The sequence below is a fragment of the Rhipicephalus sanguineus genome, chromosome 9, assembly GCF_013339695.2.
Source record: "Rhipicephalus sanguineus isolate Rsan-2018 chromosome 9, BIME_Rsan_1.4, whole genome shotgun sequence".
Taxonomy (NCBI): Eukaryota; Metazoa; Arthropoda; class Arachnida; order Ixodida; family Ixodidae; genus Rhipicephalus; species Rhipicephalus sanguineus.
In genome coordinates, this window is record NC_051184.2 from 19426059 (window position 1) to 19446162 (window position 20104).

At 46.1% G+C, this 20104-nt stretch overlaps 1 protein-coding gene across 1 annotated transcript in view; it reads left to right on the forward strand.

The window, feature by feature from the left end:
- Nucleotides 1–2182: 2182 nt before the first annotated feature.
- The window catches only part of LOC119404696 (dynamin-binding protein), a 46532-nt gene continuing 28610 nt past the window's right edge, over nucleotides 2183–20104 (forward strand). Inside the window, exons 1-8 of the mRNA XM_037671329.2 lie at nucleotides 2183–2727; nucleotides 6148–6325; nucleotides 11099–11357; nucleotides 12663–13299; nucleotides 15408–15769; nucleotides 17276–17307; nucleotides 17668–17802; nucleotides 19708–19828. Coding sequence (XP_037527257.1) covers nucleotides 2638–2727; nucleotides 6148–6325; nucleotides 11099–11357; nucleotides 12663–13299; nucleotides 15408–15769; nucleotides 17276–17307; nucleotides 17668–17802; nucleotides 19708–19828 — 1814 coding nt within the window. The 5' untranslated portion in view covers nucleotides 2183–2637. The remainder of the gene's footprint in view (nucleotides 2728–6147; nucleotides 6326–11098; nucleotides 11358–12662; nucleotides 13300–15407; nucleotides 15770–17275; nucleotides 17308–17667; nucleotides 17803–19707; nucleotides 19829–20104) is intronic.

A 20104-nucleotide genomic window follows, 5' to 3' on the forward strand; every position in this document is an offset into this window, starting at 1 on the left:
CTAGAAGGGGGCAGTGGAACGACCGAAGCGGCCGCGCCGCATCTCGGGTGATGCTCCGACGGGCGACAGTAGCGGCGGCGCTGTAGTCACTTTGTACTGAAGCTGTGGAGAGCGTCTGCATATGGCGCGCGCTCGTCGCAGCCTACGAAAGCGTGTAAATGCGCGTTTTGAGCGCGTTTAATGCATTACTGAGCTTCAATCGGTGTCTCAACGCCTGCTACGCGCCATGGTGCATGAGTGAATATGCTGGCGTGCCAAAATTGCGCCGAGATATTCCCTGTTCTTGGAGCCTGCCGACCCCCAATGAAGGCGACAATGGGATTTTGCGCACATGCATCTAGCTGCTCACTGATTGCTGTGCGGTTTGCAAGCAGCACTTCGAGCCGCCACTGACTACGAAGAACTAACGAACCAGCGACGAAAAAAAGCCTACAATTCTTCTGCCGGCAGTCTCACGATATATCCAGAGCATTGATCTCTGTATGAGCTCCAATGCGCTCGACTGTTTCATGACTAACCTGAGCACAAATGACTCTATCGCAACATTTATATTAGTGACGGCTGAGTTCTGCCAGTTTTGCGCTGTTTCCTTAATGCCGAAAGGCTATCTTGTTTCAACAGCATGCTTCCGCGGTTACGATGCATCGGTTATGCGACCTCTGAGGGCTTAAAATACCAAGAAGGCGAGCCAGGAAGCCGAGCCGAAGGCGCGTGTTCACCTCCGAGGCACAAACTTCATGCATCAGGGCTTATCTCAATCACATTAAAATGCGCAGATGTAAATATAGCCCGTCGGTTATTCTGCCTAAATTCATTACAGCCTGTGCTCTCTTTCAATGGACAGCTTATATTGCACTTTTCCTGACCTTCTATCGATGCCATTAGAAAAACTTCTTTTTGACAACGTTTTGTATTATAATTTCATTGCTTTGCCTGTAAAGTGTCAAAAGTGAAGCCAGGAGGGGCGGTGGTGCTCTATGTTGTGCGAGATTATATATATATATATATATATATATATATATATATATATATATATATATATATATATATATATATATATATATATATATATATATATATATGTATGTATGTATATAATGCGTGTGGATATATATTTACACGCACAAATACGGACAGTAAAGTATCCCCTCCCCACTCGGCGCCTAGCAATTAAGAACAATATCCGTGCAAGGCACCTGAGGACGACCGTTATTTGTACCGGTCGAGTTAACTTTGAGTTTCAATACCTTTGAGCCCTCGTAATGTCGAAGTCATATTTACAGAGAATTTGTAACGATACGCACCGTACACGCAGCTTCGCCAACGCGCGGTAAATGTTCGGTGTGCTTTCGGCACAATATCAGCACACAGCTTTCTGAGCAGAGTTAAATTCCATTAGAGCAGCTCAATTACTCTGAATAAACGAGACGCCGAATCACCACCAAAGAAACCATTAAGGCAGAAGAAATCAGAATAAGACACGCCCTTTTTGTTTCCTCTGTCTCTTTCTTCTGGCGGTCATTCGGCGTCTAGTTAATTGAGAGTAATTGTTCTAAATAGCCCAGCAATGAGTTCGGCTCAATTACACTGCGATCGTGAATATTCACGGTTGGTGTCAGCCCGTTTTCATTTTTATATTTTGCGCACTTTCCAGCAGTCACTTCGGCTACAAGAACTGATTTGCAGTATCTCTCAAAGGCATATATGAAGCAAGCATCCATTAAAAGCTTTGAAGTGTCGTCCATCAAGGCTTACGACAATTCCTACGCTTGATAATGATAGACGCGCTACGAAAGCCACATCAGTGCCCATTAGCCGGGTGCCGCCGACGAGTCAAGCAGTTCTAGCGGCCCGTTCTAGCGCGCGGCGCCGCGCGCCTTCAGTACCGAGCGACTGCAGCGCCGCCGCTACTGTCGACGCGGAAGGAATCAGGCGGCGAGGCGCGTTCACGCCACTCGACAGTTCTAGTGTTCGTCGTAATAAAACTAGCCAAACAATTTTTAGTGCTTCCAGTCCGTTTCTGCAAGTACTCCGCGAGCGTTTCTGGTTTCGGTTGCACAGGTTTTTGTCGTACAGATCTCTAAGGCCACTTTAGGGGATGTTGCGGAGAGAAATCACTGAGGCTGTGCTGAGGCCCGCGTGAAACCATCGCGAGGGAGCGCCGCGATCGCCGCTTGTTTGTTTTGATTTTCATTACAGTCCGCATTTTACGATGCGTTTCATCGATGGCGCGCTTATTATGCCATAGTGTTGATCTCGATTTACGGAAGCGTATGAACGCATCTGCACGTAAAGAGGCCGCGGATGGGAATCTTCTCTCCAGTCCCGTCCGAGAAAAAATCACCCGCCAGCGCTTCGTTCGACCGCGTTTCGAGGCTGCCGTGCGATCCTACGACTCGCCCAAGCTTCGTCGTCTCCGTCGCTAGTTTCTGAACTCGACGGCCAACCAACTGCAAAACGCGGCTGTCGTCTCGTTACCGCGCGTGTTTTTGCTGCTTCGTCGATTGTTGAGCATCGGAGGCCCGTTCAGACAGCTGTCAAGCGTGAAACGCGAGTGCGTGTGCGTATATGCGTCGCCTGTGAGAATTTCCATTTCGGCTGGAATGCGGCGCCCGCCGCTGCGGTGAGCGATACGTGATGGAGCCTGGCTCTGTTGTGAAGGCGTTGTACGACTTCAACTCTGGTCTCGAAGGGGAACTTTCCATAAAGAACGGAGACTTGATTCAGGTGAGTGCACGACGCTACTTAGAGCTGCCTTGTGCGATTGTTTTAGTCTCCCTTTTTTGGCATCTTGTGCGCATTGTAATGGTATACCCGGAGGCAGTTTCGGCTAGCGCATCGTAGCTGTTTGATTTTTATTTTTTTCAGCGTACGTGTTTATTTTTTACTGCGCCAGCGTTTACTAGACCAGAGATCATTCGGCGTCACCGAGATTTCATGCATCGTGAATAAGCTAACAGAAACGGGTTGAAATTCTGACAGTTTCGCTTATCGTTTCAAAGCGATTAGCTTTGTGCATCAACTGATGACACAGCGCGAAAACTTATCGTGGTTTTGCGCTCGTATTGATGTTTTTCGCGGTCTCGCGTGCTTGAAGAGAAAAAGTCGGTAGCTGTGTGGAGGGGAGTGTCGCTGGTTCGGGAGAACAACGAGCGAAACATGAAACCACGCGTAGTACGTGGTTTCGTGTTCCGCTCGTTTGTTCTCCCGGCTGTTCGCTTTCTTCAAATCTTCCGAGCGCTTTGCCGGCAAAGCGTTTGCGTGAAAGCGCATTCTTTTCCGGGTTTGTTTGCCGTTTTTCCTCGCGACTTGAAAACGGGACGTATGAACACATGAGACGCCGTGAACCGTAACGAAAACGTTTAGTCCGAGCAAACCGGCATAAACCAACGTTGCAGCCTCTAAGCTAGTAAGCGCTGCTGCCTGTGTCCGCGATGCCTTCTTGACTACGTATATATACCAACGCCTGTCCAAAAGGTACGAGTGTGTTGATGTATATTTCACGTATGTGGAGTTTTACGACGTCTTTTGTTGGAACGCCGTTCCAAGATAATTGCCCAATTGTGGCCGCCGCATAGCATTTTGCTCAAGGTCCAAGGTCTCGAAACGAGCAGTCCTGTGAAAACAGTGCCCCTAATTTACATGCGTCAGTGACCAGGAAAACGCCAAGCTTTTTCTAAGGCTGAGCGAAGCACCAGTAAATCGTGCATAAAATATGTACCATATATGTTTTAACGGAATCCAGTAAAACATTGCCACAAGCATTGAGTCTTCCATAAATTTATGCCTGGTGTACTTTACGAGAAAAGCGGGGAAACCTTGTTCATAATAAGAATGAATGAACTCGCTTTCCACCGAACCCACAAATGAGGTTTATGAATTGTATTCGAAGGCACGGAAGAATTGCTGATGTAAATTTTATACACTGAAAGTGATTTGGGGGAAAAACGTAATTGTGCGTATGTTTCTGTTGGTCCACTAGGTCATATATTGCTTTTATATCTCACCCTTCTTTCTTTTTTCTTTCTTATCATTTCCGTTTGCAAACGTATGTGTTATCCACTTATATTACCAAAGCCTTATCGTATGTTGAGGAGCACCTGTAACAAACGGGAGTTGTTGGATGTACATCAAAGAATTTACAGTTATGAGAGATCCCTTGTGCACGAAGTGCTTAACAAGATTACAGTAATGTAGAAAGCAGTGAGAGTGAAAAGACATGGCGTACTTGGAGCTTCATTAGTGCACACGGTGAAAAAGTTTACTTGTGGCAAACAAAAACGAAGTAACGTGTCTACACATTTAGGCTATATGATGTATGCGCTGGAGTTATTATTGTATGCAAAAAACAACAGTAGTAAGGAGAAAGTAAAGCCATTCTAAGTTTTGCTTTGCTTCCCAAATCTTTTTGAGCTTGAAACTTTCACGAGTGCAATGAAAGGAGGTTGCGTATAATTTAGCTCAGATTAAGGGGAAAGATTGGACTTGGTGGATGGGGCATGTGGTGCATTGAGCAGGCAATCATTATTTTATTAAGATATCAAAGGTGTTGTACAGGAGAAGATTCAGGGTTATGGAAATACAGCAAAAAGACAGCCAGAAATTAATTGGTATGATGAGTGAGTGGATAAAATTTACTTTGTAGACCAAGCTGTTGATAACTGGAAGTAAGCGGCCACCATTTTCAGGTAACTGTGGGCTTGTAGAATTTGCAGTCTCTCGTATAAGTTCACAAATACGACACATACAGTAGAGAGCGTAGGTTGGCAAACTCACTCGTGAGTTGACTCACTCAGACTCAGATCCGGTCGTTAGTCTGAGTGAGTTCGGGTGAGTAATATTTTGGTGAGTCTGAGTTCTAGTGAGCCTTAAACGCAATATGGTATTTCTCGAGTGAATCTGAGTGAGCTCCACAATATTTTGCCGACCTATGGTAGAGAGTTGTGGACATACGTCAGCAAAATCACTCACGAATCAGCTCACTCAGACTCAGATCGAGCTGTGACTCTGAGTCTGAGTGAGTCTGGGTGAGTTATGTTTTGGTGAGTTTGAGTTCGAGTGAGTTCGGTTGAGACAAATTTTACTGATTCTGAGACTGAGTGATTCCCAAGTACAGAATATGTTTCTTGAGTGAGTCTGAGTGAGCTCCAAATTTTTTTTGCCGACCTATGGTTGTGGAGGCTCCTTTGCATGTTGGTGCAGTATGTCTTCTTCTCTTGTAAGCTTGCAGCGTGGTGCTGGGTATTCCTGCTTACTCTTATAATGTTGTCGAATGTTTGTGTAATTGCATTCTACGCTTTTGCCGGTTGTGACTAGCTGTTGTACTGGTGAGACTACATTAGGCACTTAAGACAGGGGTAATAGGATACTGCTGGGAAAGACGGCTGCCTTTGTTTGTTCTGCAGTGGACACAAGTTCGGCTAGTAGTGATGATGATTACTTCATCATCAGTGGGGAGCTTCTCGTATAATAATCCTTTCAGGCGCAAATTTTGAAGGAATGTCTATAAGTGTAACAAACTTGCAAAACCTAATTCCAAGGCACTCAATATTCTGTTTTAAAAAAAAGAGACAGGGTGGAAGTGAGTTGATTTGCGCATCTTTTAGCGTTCAACCATCCGTAGAGTGCAAGTAAACATCTATTTATCGTGAAGTTATTCCTGCTCTGTCTTTGCATAAGAGGAATTGAATCTCAGGCTTTAAGCATTTGCAGAATTTATTATTGGTCATATTCCTTCCGAGGTAAGAAAAATATACTTTTGATGTCGCTGCCAGAACGTGGTGCATTGAATGACTCGTCGAACTTGGCAGCTCCCTCAGAGAAGCAATCTGCAGCAGCAGTGTGAATAACATGGATGTTATTGATTATGCAGAAGGTTCAATCCATCCAGCGATCAGATGCTTTTTGACGGCCACCAGTTGACAGAAGTGGCAAAAACAAGTTGCACTCACAGATGTGGACACCGCATCTGACAGGAATAATCTACAACAGGAGTGTAACTAGGCAGCTGCTATTTATGTTTGAAGCTTCAAAACAACCTTGATTGTGTGGCCGACACCCATCATCTTGCGTGTGTGATATAACAGCGAGTCCTTGACCTTCTGGATTGCCACCCTTCTTCAACACACTTTGCTCGTCTCTGTGCAGGTTGTGGCCGCCGTTGACAGGCACTGGACTCTGGGCAACCTCCGCGGCCAGCAGGGAAAGTTTCCGTCTGCATTTGTGGTCGAAGTGAAGGTGCCGCAGTTGTCAGACGGACAGGAGCTCTTTGCCGCCACCGCGGATTTCTCGTCGGATGTGCCGGGAGACTTGAGCTTCCAATGTGGTGAGCTTACTGTAGAAAAAGAAATTGTGGAGAAAGTGCACCTCCAGGCGACCTTGCAACTTGCTGCCCAAAACGCCGAAACACGGAGAAAAACATGCCTTCGTAAACAGTCTTATTTCTGACGTACCTTACGAAACTTAATTCTAAGGCACTCGATATTCAGTTGAATAAAAAAGAAAAAAGACGGGAAGGCAGTGTGTTGGTTTGCACATCTTTCTTTTAGTACCTTTAAACCTTTAAGCCTTTTTTAGTACCTTTAAAGGTACCTTTTAGTACCTTTAAGGGGGCCCTGCACCACTTTTTCAGCATGGTCAGAAAACGCTGCCTATCGGTAGTCGAGGCTCCCAAGAACATGCGAGCCAAACATTATAGCGCAGCACGCGGCCTGGGATTTACAATAAATTTGCAAAGTTGGCTAAAAAGCGCTTCTTCTTCTCTCGACAAAAAATGAGGCTTACGGCGTCACAGGCAGGTTCCACGCCATTGGCTGACCTGAACATGGTGTGCTCGGTAGTTACTGCGGCCAGCGCGAGAGGCCGCCACTCGCCCGCGCACGCGCGATTGCACTAAAAGTATGCCACGCGTTCGAAGAAACAAATAACAAAAAATGTGCTCAAGGTCAGGAGGCGCGCGTGAAATACCTTCTTTCCCCGTGCCATCCACCCCTGCTTAGCTTCCAGTGCTTTCGTCAGGATGAGAGAAGAGAGAAAGCAATTACAGCGTGCTACAAATCTTCGTAACTTCGCTTGTACTGGACGGATTCAAAAATTTTTTGCGGCGTTCAATCTGTGAGGCAATAAGTTCCTTTAGTGAAGCCATTCCATGGCTTCTTGGAAAAGTGTTGCAGGGCCCCTTTAAGCCTTTCAAGGTGCAGTAGACTCTCAGTGAATGAAAATCTCTTAAACGGAACTGCTGTTTAAATGGAACAACTGACTCCGATATGATTGGTTTTGTACATGAATTCTGCACCCCTGTTCATCTCTCGGCAAACAGAACACCTGTTAAATGGAACACATTTTCCTAGTCCCTTGTGGTTCCGTTTAACAAGAGTTCACTGCACCTCTTTTAGCACCTTTAAGATATGATGGTACGATTCTCGGGCAAGATTTTCCTTTTTCTGAATGGTCAGACGCCGGGTTCAGAGCCGTTGTAAATACATTTGTGATGTAACATAAGGTCCATGGTAAAAGCAGTGCATTGTCGGAGATGTCGTGCAGGGGGTTGTGCCATTAATAGCTGTTTTGCAGCTCCCCTATGTGGCTTGTAGCTTGTGTCATCAGTTTGCATTGTTTTGTGCGCTTAACGCTTGGTGGTCTGTTGCTGGGCTCCTCCCGACAATGCAACACGGCCGCAGCAGTCGGTTGTCGGGCGCTGCCAGACAAGCTCTTTTGTTTGTTGATCAACGCGTGCGTTTTTTTGCCTCATTATACATCAACTCTAAAAGAGTAAGTAAACTTTTATACCTCCGTGCAAGCTGTGGAGAGCCTCCCGGGTTGACCTCTTCCACATACTATGGGGCTGTCCAAGTATCCGTATCCATGGTAGTCCGCAGGGCTTGCAAATTACCACAACGCAGCAGTGGGAGGCCACACTGCTCAGCTCCGACCAAGACAAGCACGTCTAGATCACGGGTCAGGCAGAGGCAGCCGCCAAAGAGTAGGGGCTTCTGGCCGACAAACCGTCATCGCCTCCCACAATCAAAGAAACCATTTTCATTGATTTTCAATGAAAACTTGTCCTCCTCCTTCTTTTACTTGAGCTTTGTTTTCTTTGGTTTCGGACTGGAGGGGACGGAGGGTGGGTAAAGCTTTCGCATTGCAAAGGGTTAATGGGAAAAATTAGAGTGGAAGGAGTGAAGACTACCGGGTAAACAATCAGAAGCTTGACAAACTGGTGCGAAAGAAGAACAAAAACCCAATCAAATAGACAAACACGAACATAATCCTTAGAAACGTTGTTTCAAAGTTCCCCCACCAGCTCCTCTACTCATGGATTTTTATGATGGCTGCATGGAGCTACATAAGAGTGCACATTACTCCTATGTGACATTAAAATTTTCATTTTATTGTTTTAAATGACCTCTAGGTGCCATAAGCCTTAGGAAGAATGCTGGCAATTATCAAAGCAGCCTAAATGTTTTTGGTATGATACTGGTTTCAGTGATAATTTTGGCGCCCTAGTGGCTGATTCATCACAACCGGTGGTGCTTACTGTCAGAGAAAATTTAGAAGGAGATGAGGGGGGGGGGGGTGTGACCATCTCCCCATTTATGTTCTCTGGCATCCATGTGTGCATGCCTCGCTTTCTCTTGCAATGCTCCAAAGGTTAATTTAAATTGTCATCAGTGGAACTGCTCAGGCTCTGTATTAGCTGCAACAGGAAACATTTGCTTTTACAGGGGTACTGCGATTTCTCGTTTTACATTGCGCAAGAGCCCACTATGATTTGTGCTTTACCAATCTGTGCGAAGATGGGAATCCCTGCATTTGGAGACATGCACTTGACATTGGAATGTGTACGGCACCGACAGTGCACTTCTGAGTGTATCGTAGCTCTCACCATCAATGAGAACAGATAAAGTGTGCTTGTTTATCACGTGCGAACTCTTGTCGAATGTTTGACCGCGCTTGTCTTTCTGTCCTGTATTAAAAAGGCAGAAACATTGTACACTTGAGTAAAAGGCCGCAGCAACAGAAAAATAATTTAGATCTCTCCAAGCAGAGTCGCGCAATGTGTGAAATTATTTTCGCGCATTGCATCAGTTGAGCACGTGTAGTGAACTCTACTTCTTGATTTGAGCTTGTGTGCTCATGTTGCGGAGGAAAAGATGCATATTTTTTCAAGGTGTCTGTGATGTCCATACTTATGCTCGCTACTGCTCACAAAAACATGCTTATACTGCTTTAAACATATGAGGCATAATAGTATGTGTCGTCATATGCGTTTTGCAATGCACGGCGCAGTGGGCACCGCAGAAAAAAAAGGAGCTACAGTTGTTGTTGCATCGTTAATAGAGCAGTTCGCTGACCTCGCTGCTGTGCAAGTGTTTTTACAGTAGTGATTGAAAGCTATCATGATGTCATTCAGTTGTGGTAGGACTTTGGAATGTGTAAGCACCGCACTACAAAAGCTTTTTTAGAAGTACAGGGAATGTAATAATGTCTTGAACAACCAGTTAACCAGCCTGGCAATGCTTACTTACCAAACCATGCCCGCTAAAGAGCAGATGCACGCTTAATTCCGATGTGTATTCTGCTTTCGTTTTACATTGCCTGAAAAAGCAGTAGAGAGGAGTTTTAAACGAATGCGTATTAGCGAAATTGGGCTGGTACAATAGTAAAGATTTGGCTTAACAAGCCACCAAAGACTCGCTGTACGAACAGGTGGCAATGTCACCTTGAAAGAAGGTAAGGCATGCTAACACGGGCACAAGTTGTCATGTTCTCATCTCTTGTGTCTGTGTTTACACGCCTTGCCTTTTATGGCAAATCCTTACCAACTGGCTTAGCTTTCTGTCCATCTAAATCACCTTGAAGCTCTTGCACTGGCTCAGCGCTATATGTCTAAAATAGCCTAATTCGTTTTTAATAAAGAAGGCAACTGTTGCATACTAAAAGCAAAGGATTCCACACAGCTAGTTTTGAGAAATGTCGCTGCTCCGAAATGACCAAAACACAAGAAATTAATTTGGACTCCTTGACATTGTGCACACATGTTGATGCTGATGTTTCAGCACTGAATTCTAAGAATGGAAGCTTAGCCACCAGTAGTATGCAGCATTCTTCTATTGCGTAAAAGAAAGTATGGTTCTTTGTCATCTAAAATGATTTAGAGTTGCATCTTATCATACCTTTCTTTAGTAAGGCTGGTCTAACACAATTGACACAGTGTGGAGATTTCTTTGGGGCAATACATGTGTACTCTCTGTGATGAGAATGTAGGGTGAAAGGGGATTGTGGCAGTTTGTGTTGTCTACATTTTCTCTCTTCTAATACTGGCAGGGTTTGTCGGATGCTACAAAAATCACTTTCATGGAGCGATTCCACGATATTCTCAGAGTCACCGCAGGGACTGACAACCAATTTTCGTGGACCGAGTTTTTTACGATGCAACAGAAAGCTCCCCCTCCGTACTTGTTAAACTTGCAGTGGTCGATTCCAGAAGTACGTGGATATATTGTAAGAATTTTTCGATCTGAGAAGCCTCTAAAGAGTCCAATCACTCCTCCAGCAACGCTGAGAAGTGACAGTTATTCCGATAGCCCTCATCGCAAACTGTTCATTGCACTCAGCGTTGTGCTTCCACAGCAGTGTGCGCAACTGTGGTTAAACACATTCATTTTGATGTTGTAAACCACATTTAAATATAAAAGGCAGGTAGAATAAGTTTTCCGAATTCTCGTCGTCACGTGAAGACCCTTTACCACCTCACCAACCAGGGGTGAAGAGCCTTCTACATCTTTTCCCTTCTGCTGCATGGGGCACCAAAAGTCATTTTTCGCGACTTTAGTGAAGAAATAAAAGTGTCAATTCGCGTCTAATGAGAAAAACGGGGCTCGTTTTAGCCCATACAACAGACAATCTTTCCATTAGTGAAATTATATCAATTCACGTTCTGAGCTGTTATCTGTCCCTTTAACAATTAAAATTAGCACACAGTATATTTAAATCTTTGCTGATTGGCTCAAATGCAAATGTGGCTTAATTTGACAGTCCCCTAAATGAATAGCACCATCACTGGTTTGTCTAAATTTCGATCACGTCGCGGTGGCAGGGGACCTGATTGTCGGACTGGCCGCTGTGGATGCCAACTGGTGGAGAGGCCAGCTGGATGGGCGCGAGGGCATCTTCCCGCTCTCGCACGCCTGGATGCTCGACGGGGCGAGCCTCCGCCGCTCCACCCAGGGCTCGCGGGATGTCAGCCTCTGGGCTCGCGTGCTCCAGAACCTGACTGCGCAGCTCGACGACGAGATTAGCCTGCGCAGTGGCGACATCGTGCACATCCAACGCATCATCGACAAGGACTGGTTCTGGTCAGTAGTGCCTTGTAAAGCGATCGATGCATTATATGACAGTGGCGCCCGATACGATGCGTAGCATGTCTTGAGGATTGGCTGCTCTGATCGTTGGTACAGTCGAATCCCGACCGCGGCGACCACATTTCGATGGAGCTGAAATGCTCGAGGCCCATGTACTTGTATTGGTTGTATGTTAAAGAACACCAGGTGGTAAAAATTTCCGGGGCCCTCCACTACAGCTTCCCTCGTAATCATATCGTGGTTTTGGAACATAAAACCCCTACAATTATTATTATTACTGATTGTTGGTACCTAGTGAAGAACATTTGCACTTGTCAGAAACTAATTGGATGCATTATTTGGTATGATGGAGTGCTTGTTGGATCGTACGCAGAATCCCACTACGTGTGCTGTGCTTAACTGTGTGTCATTCTTGCTAGTATCGAAATTGTTGGTCTCTCTCTTGCGGTGTCTTCTCGGCCTTTAACCATCCTTAATTTGCAAATAGATATGTGCCGAGTTTGCCTTTTGTTTAACTCTCACAATATGTACGCACATTCTTCTTCCATAGGTGAATGCCATGTGTAGTTAGCACTTTATTCTGGGATTTTGAACATGTTGCTCTGGAAGGGAGGCATCTTATCTGAGCAGTTGTGATGCACGGCACTGACAGGGAGTTGAAGTGTACGAGTCCAGAAATGATCTTTGGTCGCAATGCGATTATAATTGAGTGCAAAACCAATTTCTTTATTGGGCTTTAAACTGGGGTGTCATGTGAGTTGCTGCTTAGAACACTTGGGGGGGCTGTTCTGAACACTGTTTAATTGAGCCATGTTATCAAATTTCCCGTCTTGTCAACTCTGATTGGCCCCGAGGGCTGCTATGGTCTCTCTAATTGACTTAAAAGGCCGCCACAGTGAGATCTGACAGTGTTCAGGACAGCACTCTTGGTCCCCGTGGTTGGCTTTTGCTTAGGGTGCCAGAGCGTGACACGTGCATCAAATAGGCACCAGCGTATTGGCTTCCATCTTGAGGTTGGTTCAGGTAGAAGCAGTTGTAAGCTATGAAACACCAGTTCCATAGCTTTTTCTTTTCTGTTAGCTGTAAGTTCCCACTAGCTCCATGTTTCAACACGTCACACATTCAACGAAGAAGCAAATAGGCCCTTGGTCTTGCCAGTTTGTTATTTTCATAGTTAATGTGTTTGTGAGATTCCTACCTTATCATTATTACTTTCTCTTGCATTTATTCAGCGACGTTATGGTCACAGCCCTATTTCTTACCATTACATGCTTTCTCCCTTCTTCCACCTGTGAATAGGGGTGAATGCAACGGTCGGTCTGGCAAGTTTCCCCGAAACTTTGTCACGCTTCTCTCCGACGAGGAGGAGATTGCCGCACTGGCAAAAGCATCCCAGCAGTCTGCGTCGACCTGTGCGAACGGATATCTGCCGCAGAGTTCCTCGGGTCAGCCGAAACCGCAGCACTCGCTCGACTCCGGCGAAGCCTATGCCGCTGGGGACTTCGGCGGGGTAGCCGTGAATGGAGTGCCAGCAGCGTCCGACGTCGGCGGTTACCACAGTCTCAACTCTGGTCTGGCACCCTACGCACGCTCCAAGTTTACGTTTGAGGCCCAGTACCCCAATGAGCTGTCGTTCCAGGAGGGAGAGCTTGTGACGCTCATCCGTCACGTCGACGACGAATGGACGGAAGGCGAGCTCAACGGCAGAGTCGGGCTGTTTCCGACGGAGTACGTGGACATCATCGTTGATTGCGCCGACCCTGCGGCGAATGCGTTGACCGCCCCGAGCGGTCTGTCAACGGGTGAAGCCAGTGCTTCGGGCGCTTGCTTTGGGCGAGCTCTGTTTGACTTTCCGGCGGCCGTGGAAGGTGACCTAGCCCTGACCGCAGGCGAAGTCGTTGTCCTACTTGGCAAGGTCAACAATGACTGGTATCAGGTAAGCAGAATGATGTAGCTTTTTTTTTGTATGTTGATGGCGGGATAGCTTTACATATTTTAGAAACACCTCTCATGGCATCAGAGAGTATGCTGTTGCATATACAGTGAAACCTCGTTAATACGTACCTGACGGGAACGCGCGCGCAGCATAACTACGTACTAAACGGTATATATCAACTATATATCAACTTTTAGTTTTTATTATATTTGCAAAAAATAATTTGTGCAGCTGAGTAAGATTACTTCATGGTTGGTTTTCCTGTGTTTGGGGCAAAAGAAAAAAAACGGAGACCAAGGTTTGCAAGATTTGTAAGATATTAGGTGCACTGAATACGTAATGACCACAGTTTCTGCAGTAGTCCTGCATGAACTTGAGTTTGCAGATAGGGTGTTGTTTCTGGCTGCTTTATGATTAACAGGCTGGGTTAGTACAACTGGTGGGCATGGCATGTTGCCTGTGAGCACATGACATTGTGAAGACATTGTGAGGTTAAATACCGTCATCAAACATGCTCTAAAGCATGCTGGAAATGGAAAGTCTGGCTGAAAAGGCACATTGAATAGGAACGCCATTTCATCTTCTTTTTGCTTTTGTTGTTGTTTGGAAGTACCTCTGTAAGGTGCTTTCATCCTTCATTTAGTTAGTTTATTGTCACCGTCATTAATTTCATTGTGTTCCTCGACCAAACGTACATACATTCGTAGGAGCAGTGTCTTTTGTTTTTTCTTTGCTAATGGTTGGTGTAGCAGTTAACAGTCAACCAGGCCACAGTCCCTGTGGCCTGGTTTGCTTGGTCTATCTTAAAGTAAGGAACCCTTGAGACGTTCTGCAGCTGATGCAGCTAATATGATTAAGGAGCCTCTTCGGCATCAACGGTACATGGGATCGGTCACCGATTAAACGGCCTCTGTGCGCACATAGCACACTAACTAAAGTTCCCAGCCTTCCTTTTATGTGACCAAAGCTGTACAAGGGAAATGCGGTACGGCTTGTGTCGACTGTTCTTGGCTGTGAAGTAGAAATGATAGGTTTCATCTTTTTGTCATATTGGCTTGACTTGGCTGTTTGTATAACCGTATTGTATCATTCAGCAAGCATCTTTACAATGCCGTATGGTGTTATCAAATACTTGCTTAAAAATGGCCTGTAGGTGGTTTGGAAATGTTATAGAGAAAGCATTTGGCCAGTGCATGACATTCAAACTGGCAGAGCTGAATCGGCAGCGCTCACTCACTGAGGCGTGCTGTGATGGTTAAGGATGTCTGTCACTATGTTTGGTGCTGACGGACGAGAAAGTATTCAGTTGAATGTTTGAGATGAGAGGAAAAAAGAAATATTTGTTTCAAACTAGAGAGGAGAGAATAGAGCAAGGAAAAAAAACTATATACACAGCATTAAGCGTCACGCTTCACGCGAAATACAACCATGGAAGTCAGTACTAAGCAAAACATCCAGGGCCCGGCTACCCTACCACCTGAAAGTGCCAAGCACGTAAAGTTCTCGAATGAAACCAACTGTCTCACAGTTTGTTTCGATGTCTTCTTGACGTGGTGGGCTGGTCGAAGCGAGTGAGAGCAGAAGTGGCACGATTGCTGCGGCTGGAACCATTGTTGGTACACGGATACGCTACCGTGTGCGGCACCATTGAGTAGTATGTCGCGGCCAACCCGCAACTCTCGAGGACCAGGGCTAGGCGCAACCCATGCAGACAGCACCTTGGTAGGCCTCAACCGTGAACCTGCCCCCAGCAACTGCACCCTGGCAGGAGCCACTCGGCAGGCCTTGTCCTATGAACCTGGAACCGGCCACCGGAGCTGGTTCTGGTAGGCACGCCTTGGACCAACGGCTGCCTCAGGAGCAATGGCAGGGGCTCTTCCCTCGAGCGGCGCACCGCTCCGCCTGCTTTCGTGGCTTCACACTTGAGAGCTTTTCACACATTCTTCCGGAAGCCCGTCTCTTGTCGTTTTCTTCTTTTATTGTTTCGTTGCCGCCGCCGTGCCACCTGCCCTCCCCTCGTTTTCCTCGCTTTCGGCTTTTAACAAATCATGCCGAATGCGCATAACTATTGTGTCCTTTCCTCACACGTGCCGTTGTCGTTTCAACAGGCGAGGTCACGTGATGGGCGTACGGGAATCTGCCCAACGTCCTTTGTCGAGGAGATGGTGAGGTCATCCTCTTCAGAGGTTTCCGAAGCCGGCATGCGGAAGATGGGAAGGTTCAACTCCGCTCCAATATGCCGTGCCGGGGAGCCGCGAAGGAAAACGCTGCCGCCGTGGAACAGCCTCGCGGAAGAGGCCTCACCGCCGGCCGATGTAGTGGACGGCCACGGACCGCAGAGTCTGCCCTTCTCTTCCTCCACTGAAGGGAGCTCTAGTCACGGAACACCTGCTCCGGCCTCTGATGCCACTGCACCTCCATTGAGACGCGCGAACACCCTCACCAGTTCAGACAGTGCGGCTTTCAAAAGGTGTCTGCCATCTTTCTACCCGCTATGGTAGCATTGCAGCTATTTTGCAGCTGAGATGCATAAGGGTGTTAGCTTGACTCCCTGTCACAGTGGCTGAATGTGTAATCGGGCAGAATGCAGAAACATTTACGTACTTAATTTAGGTTCAAGTGAAGAAACCCCAGGTGGTCAAATTTAATCTATTGGCCACCTCATTACGACGTGCCCCATAACTATATTGTGATTTTGGCACATAAAACGCTATGGTTTAATTTGATTGAATCTTTCTAAACATAATTTTGGACAAAAGATGAGTTACGCTACACTGCATTGGTGGATTCCAGTGTTATTTGCAAAGTCTCATTGCTACAACAAAGCTGTGACTACAGATTTGTTTTGGAGGTTGCAGACTCCTTTCTTGGAAGATTCTCTACGTTTATCAACCTCATGTTTTAAAAAGCATTCTGTGTGCAGTTAAGGGTTCGCTTCACGGCAACAGTAGCCTTGATCTGATGAGGGCAAATGTGTTAATGCATGTGTACGTAGATACATACTAAACGCAGCTTTAAAGTGAACCGCTATGAAATTTGAGCAGCATGATGAGCCTAGGTTTTTTGCAAATAAAGAGCAACCTCGTTACTAAACCTTACGTTTGAAATGTGATTGGATGTGTCTCGTAAAGCTAGTGAAACTTGAAATTCCTTGTACCGAAACTGAAAGAAACAGTGCCTTTGTGGCTTGCCAGAAATGACACAGAACCTACAAAAATGGGGACCAGTGCCGTGCCTGGGCATGGGCTTCTAGATCGGGCAGTGCCCTCTGCATGCCGAAGACCTCTGAGGCCTGGGATATCTGTCATATCTGTTAACGACCACACGCCTGTGTCATCTGTATGGCTGCCATAGGTCGGCAAACTCGCTCATGAGTCAACTCACTCAGGCTCATTCAGACTCAGATCAAGCTGTGAGTCTGGGTGAGTAATATTTTGGTGAGTTTGAGTCTGAGTGAGTCCGGTTAAGGGGAAATTTTGATGAGTGCAAGTGAGCTCCAAGTGCAAAATATTTTTCTGTAGTGAGTCTGAGTGAGCTCCACATTTTTTTGTTGACCTATGATGGCTGCTGCTTAAAAATTGTTCATAAGAAGATCACGCAACTGCGGAAACACAGCAGGTGGAATGTGTATTTATTTTGCAATTGTTCTGTTCGTGTGTATGTTCGGACATCACAAGGCCTAGCAGACTTCAATATATGATAACCCCTTAAGTTTTTTTTTTTTTGAGATTACACTTGACATGCTACAACACACATACATTAACTATGAAAGATCTGCCGTCTTCATGGCCTTCGGTTATTGAGTTCACTGTAACTCTATTTTGTTTGCTACGCATTGAAGTTTAGTCGAGTGCTGCAAGCTGTGGGAAGCATTTCAACAAAGTGCTGCTTTGAAAATAGAAAAGAGTTTTATTTGAAGTAAAAAGTGAATTATTCTAGTAGTACTTTTATTTACTTATAATTTTTTCTTTTGCAGAGAAGTTGCCAGTTTCCATGAAGCCAAAGCAGGTGAGCATATAGGCTTTCCAATATACAATTTCTTGTGCAAGAAAGGAAGTTTTCTCTCAATTATGTAATTACCGTATTTACTCGAATCTAGGCTGGCCCCCACTTTCGCACATCGTTTTTCGGAAAAAAAAAAACATCGCTTAGATTCAAATAAATACGGTATGTATTCAACGACAGTTGATTCCTTCTTTATATGAAGAGTTTGTTATGTGATTGACTCTGCTTGCATGAACTGCTATATGGGTCCATAAGGATTTGTACTAGAAGTCCGTTCCTTTTCGAGCAATTCAGCAGCCCTTGAATTATTTGTGCTCCTCTCAGCTGTCCTCTCTTTCTTCATCTCGCTTTTTCGACTTGCAGTGACTCGCAAAGCGCCCGTGCCAACACGTCCGCCACCTGCTGTGCCCTCAAAATCATCCACGAGTGTCACTTCGCTGCCAAACAGGTCGGCACCTCCAATTCCACTCGCCTCACCAGACCCCTGGGCAGCATCAGGTGAGCGGTGCACCATAGCTGCAACTGACTATCCAGTCTTCTGTTGAGCCTCTAGTGCTGTGTAGTTGAGTAGCGTTCCTTAGGGTGTTCGGTATGGCAAATATCTGCAATGCACCTTTTTTCGGGTCCGAAGAGCACGTCCGGCGGAGACAGCCGAAATTGAAACTGGGGTCTGTGGCCTCAGATGTTGTCCGCCGCACGCCTGTAGATCATCTCGGGGGCCTGGATTTGAATTTTTTTTGTATAATTTGCAAGCTTGTGACGCCAGGTGTCGCTCGGTTCGCTCCTGTCGCCGCACTGTGACCCCCAAGAAACATGGCGTGCGTTTCGTCACCGCCGCCACACTTGCACAGACTACTCACCCAGGAAAGGTCCATTGAATGTAGAATCAGATTGAGGAAATCAAAGCAGAACGAACAGCCCAACAACGGGACATAGTAAAGACAACAGGCACAGTGCTAAAGACGACAGACAATGTAAAGACAGCTGATGGAATGAGACGTCTTTTCTGCGTGCTGTTGTAGCACTGTTTGTTCTGCTCTGTTATGTATGAACCAGCTCAGTTTAGTACCCTCCTAAGGAAAGTCAAAGGTTAAAATATTTTATGGTACAGTAAAACCTCGGTGATACGAATCTCGTGGGGTTACCAAAAATATTCGTATCATCCGAAATTCGTATCACCAGAAAACATGGAAAATCAGTATGCGACAAAAGGAAGTTGGCATACGCTTTGATTTAATGTTTCTCAGGGCCGCAGCGACGTCATGAACAGCTCTGAATGATTGCCAGTAAAGTTTTTAGACGTCAGCGATCATACTTGCACTCGTAAATATACGGTGCATGCACGCCTGTGTAATTAATGAACAATATGTGTTGTGCCCCGTGACCGCTAGTAGCCTCTTCCTAACATTACTACGCTTTTCCACACGACACTAGAGCACTGCGGCAAAAGTGATTTTAGAAGCGCTTTGCACACGATAGATAGAGGCCAAGCTCCTTCGACAATACCGTCCGCTTCGTCTGTTGGGGTCTTCGTTCACCTTTAATGGGACTTCATGACGGACCCGCAGCACAAGTTTCAGTCTTATTTCATAGAAAGTCTGACTGCGGGAACATGGCTTGCATCGACGTGGCAGGCACGTGTTAACACAGTACAAGGACGCTGCTGCCTCGAGCACAGGAGCACGAGTCAACGCGTCGGGGAAAAAAAAAAAAGCGCGATGTCAACGTCCTATGTAACCTAAACGCGAAGGCGCCTAAAGGCCTCCAAGATGCGCACACTATCTCGGAGGCAACGACGCACCATTCATGGTCGCGCAGCGCGCATGCCCGCGCCCGCGCGTGACTGCCAGGTCTTCCGCGACAGCGCGGGCAGCACCTTTCCGTACCTGTGTGCTAGCGTACGTTCGTATCAAACGTCGCAGGGTGCAAATCGGTTCGCAACAACCGTACTCCAATACATTGCAGGATAATGGGCCTTGGCCGGGACCACAGAAAAATTCGTATCACCCCGAAATTCGTACGAGCCGTGATCGTATCACCGAGGTTTTACTGTATATTGAATAAATAGTTGAACCCTTTTATAAGAGGCACTGATATAGCAGACAGTTGGGTATGAGACACCATTCTCTCTACATCCAAAGAGGTGTTGATCAGATAATGAGAATGTGGTACCCTGCTTATAGGAGACACCTCACAAAAGGGACAAGAACTGTTCTCTGGTGCGTATCTCTCATAAAGGGGTTCAACTGTACAAACAAGATGGCTGGTGTGGTGCTAAAGCGATGGACTGTCGTGGCCTTCGGAAACTGGTTGTAGCGTTGCGTTTTATAACTGTGCGTGACGGTCTTATCGTTGTATAGTGATTGAGCTTGTGCCAGGATCGATTTCTGTCTAAACGTGCAGATGCATCACCTGGACCAGAAGCCACAACACACGACCAGGTCGATGGGTCGTTGTCACAGCAAGCCTGTACGAGCCAAAGAGGAACAGCTAGTGACTCGGCAGCCAAGGACGAGGAAAAGCGGTCGGTGGCACGTTTTACTGAACTTTCCGCCTGCTTGATGTGTAAGATGTGTAAAAGGTACTGGAGGGACTCTTGTGCATTGGTTAAGGGGACAATAAAGAGGGCTGTGATGCAAATTTTTATTAGTCAACTACGCTGCTGTGTAACATGTGACAGTCCTGTCATATTAGACACAACCAAACGAATCCAATACACAATTAAGCCAAAGAAAGTGTAGGCGACGTGATTTGTTGTATTTAACTGTAGTGCAGTAATTATGACATAAATTGAAATTAA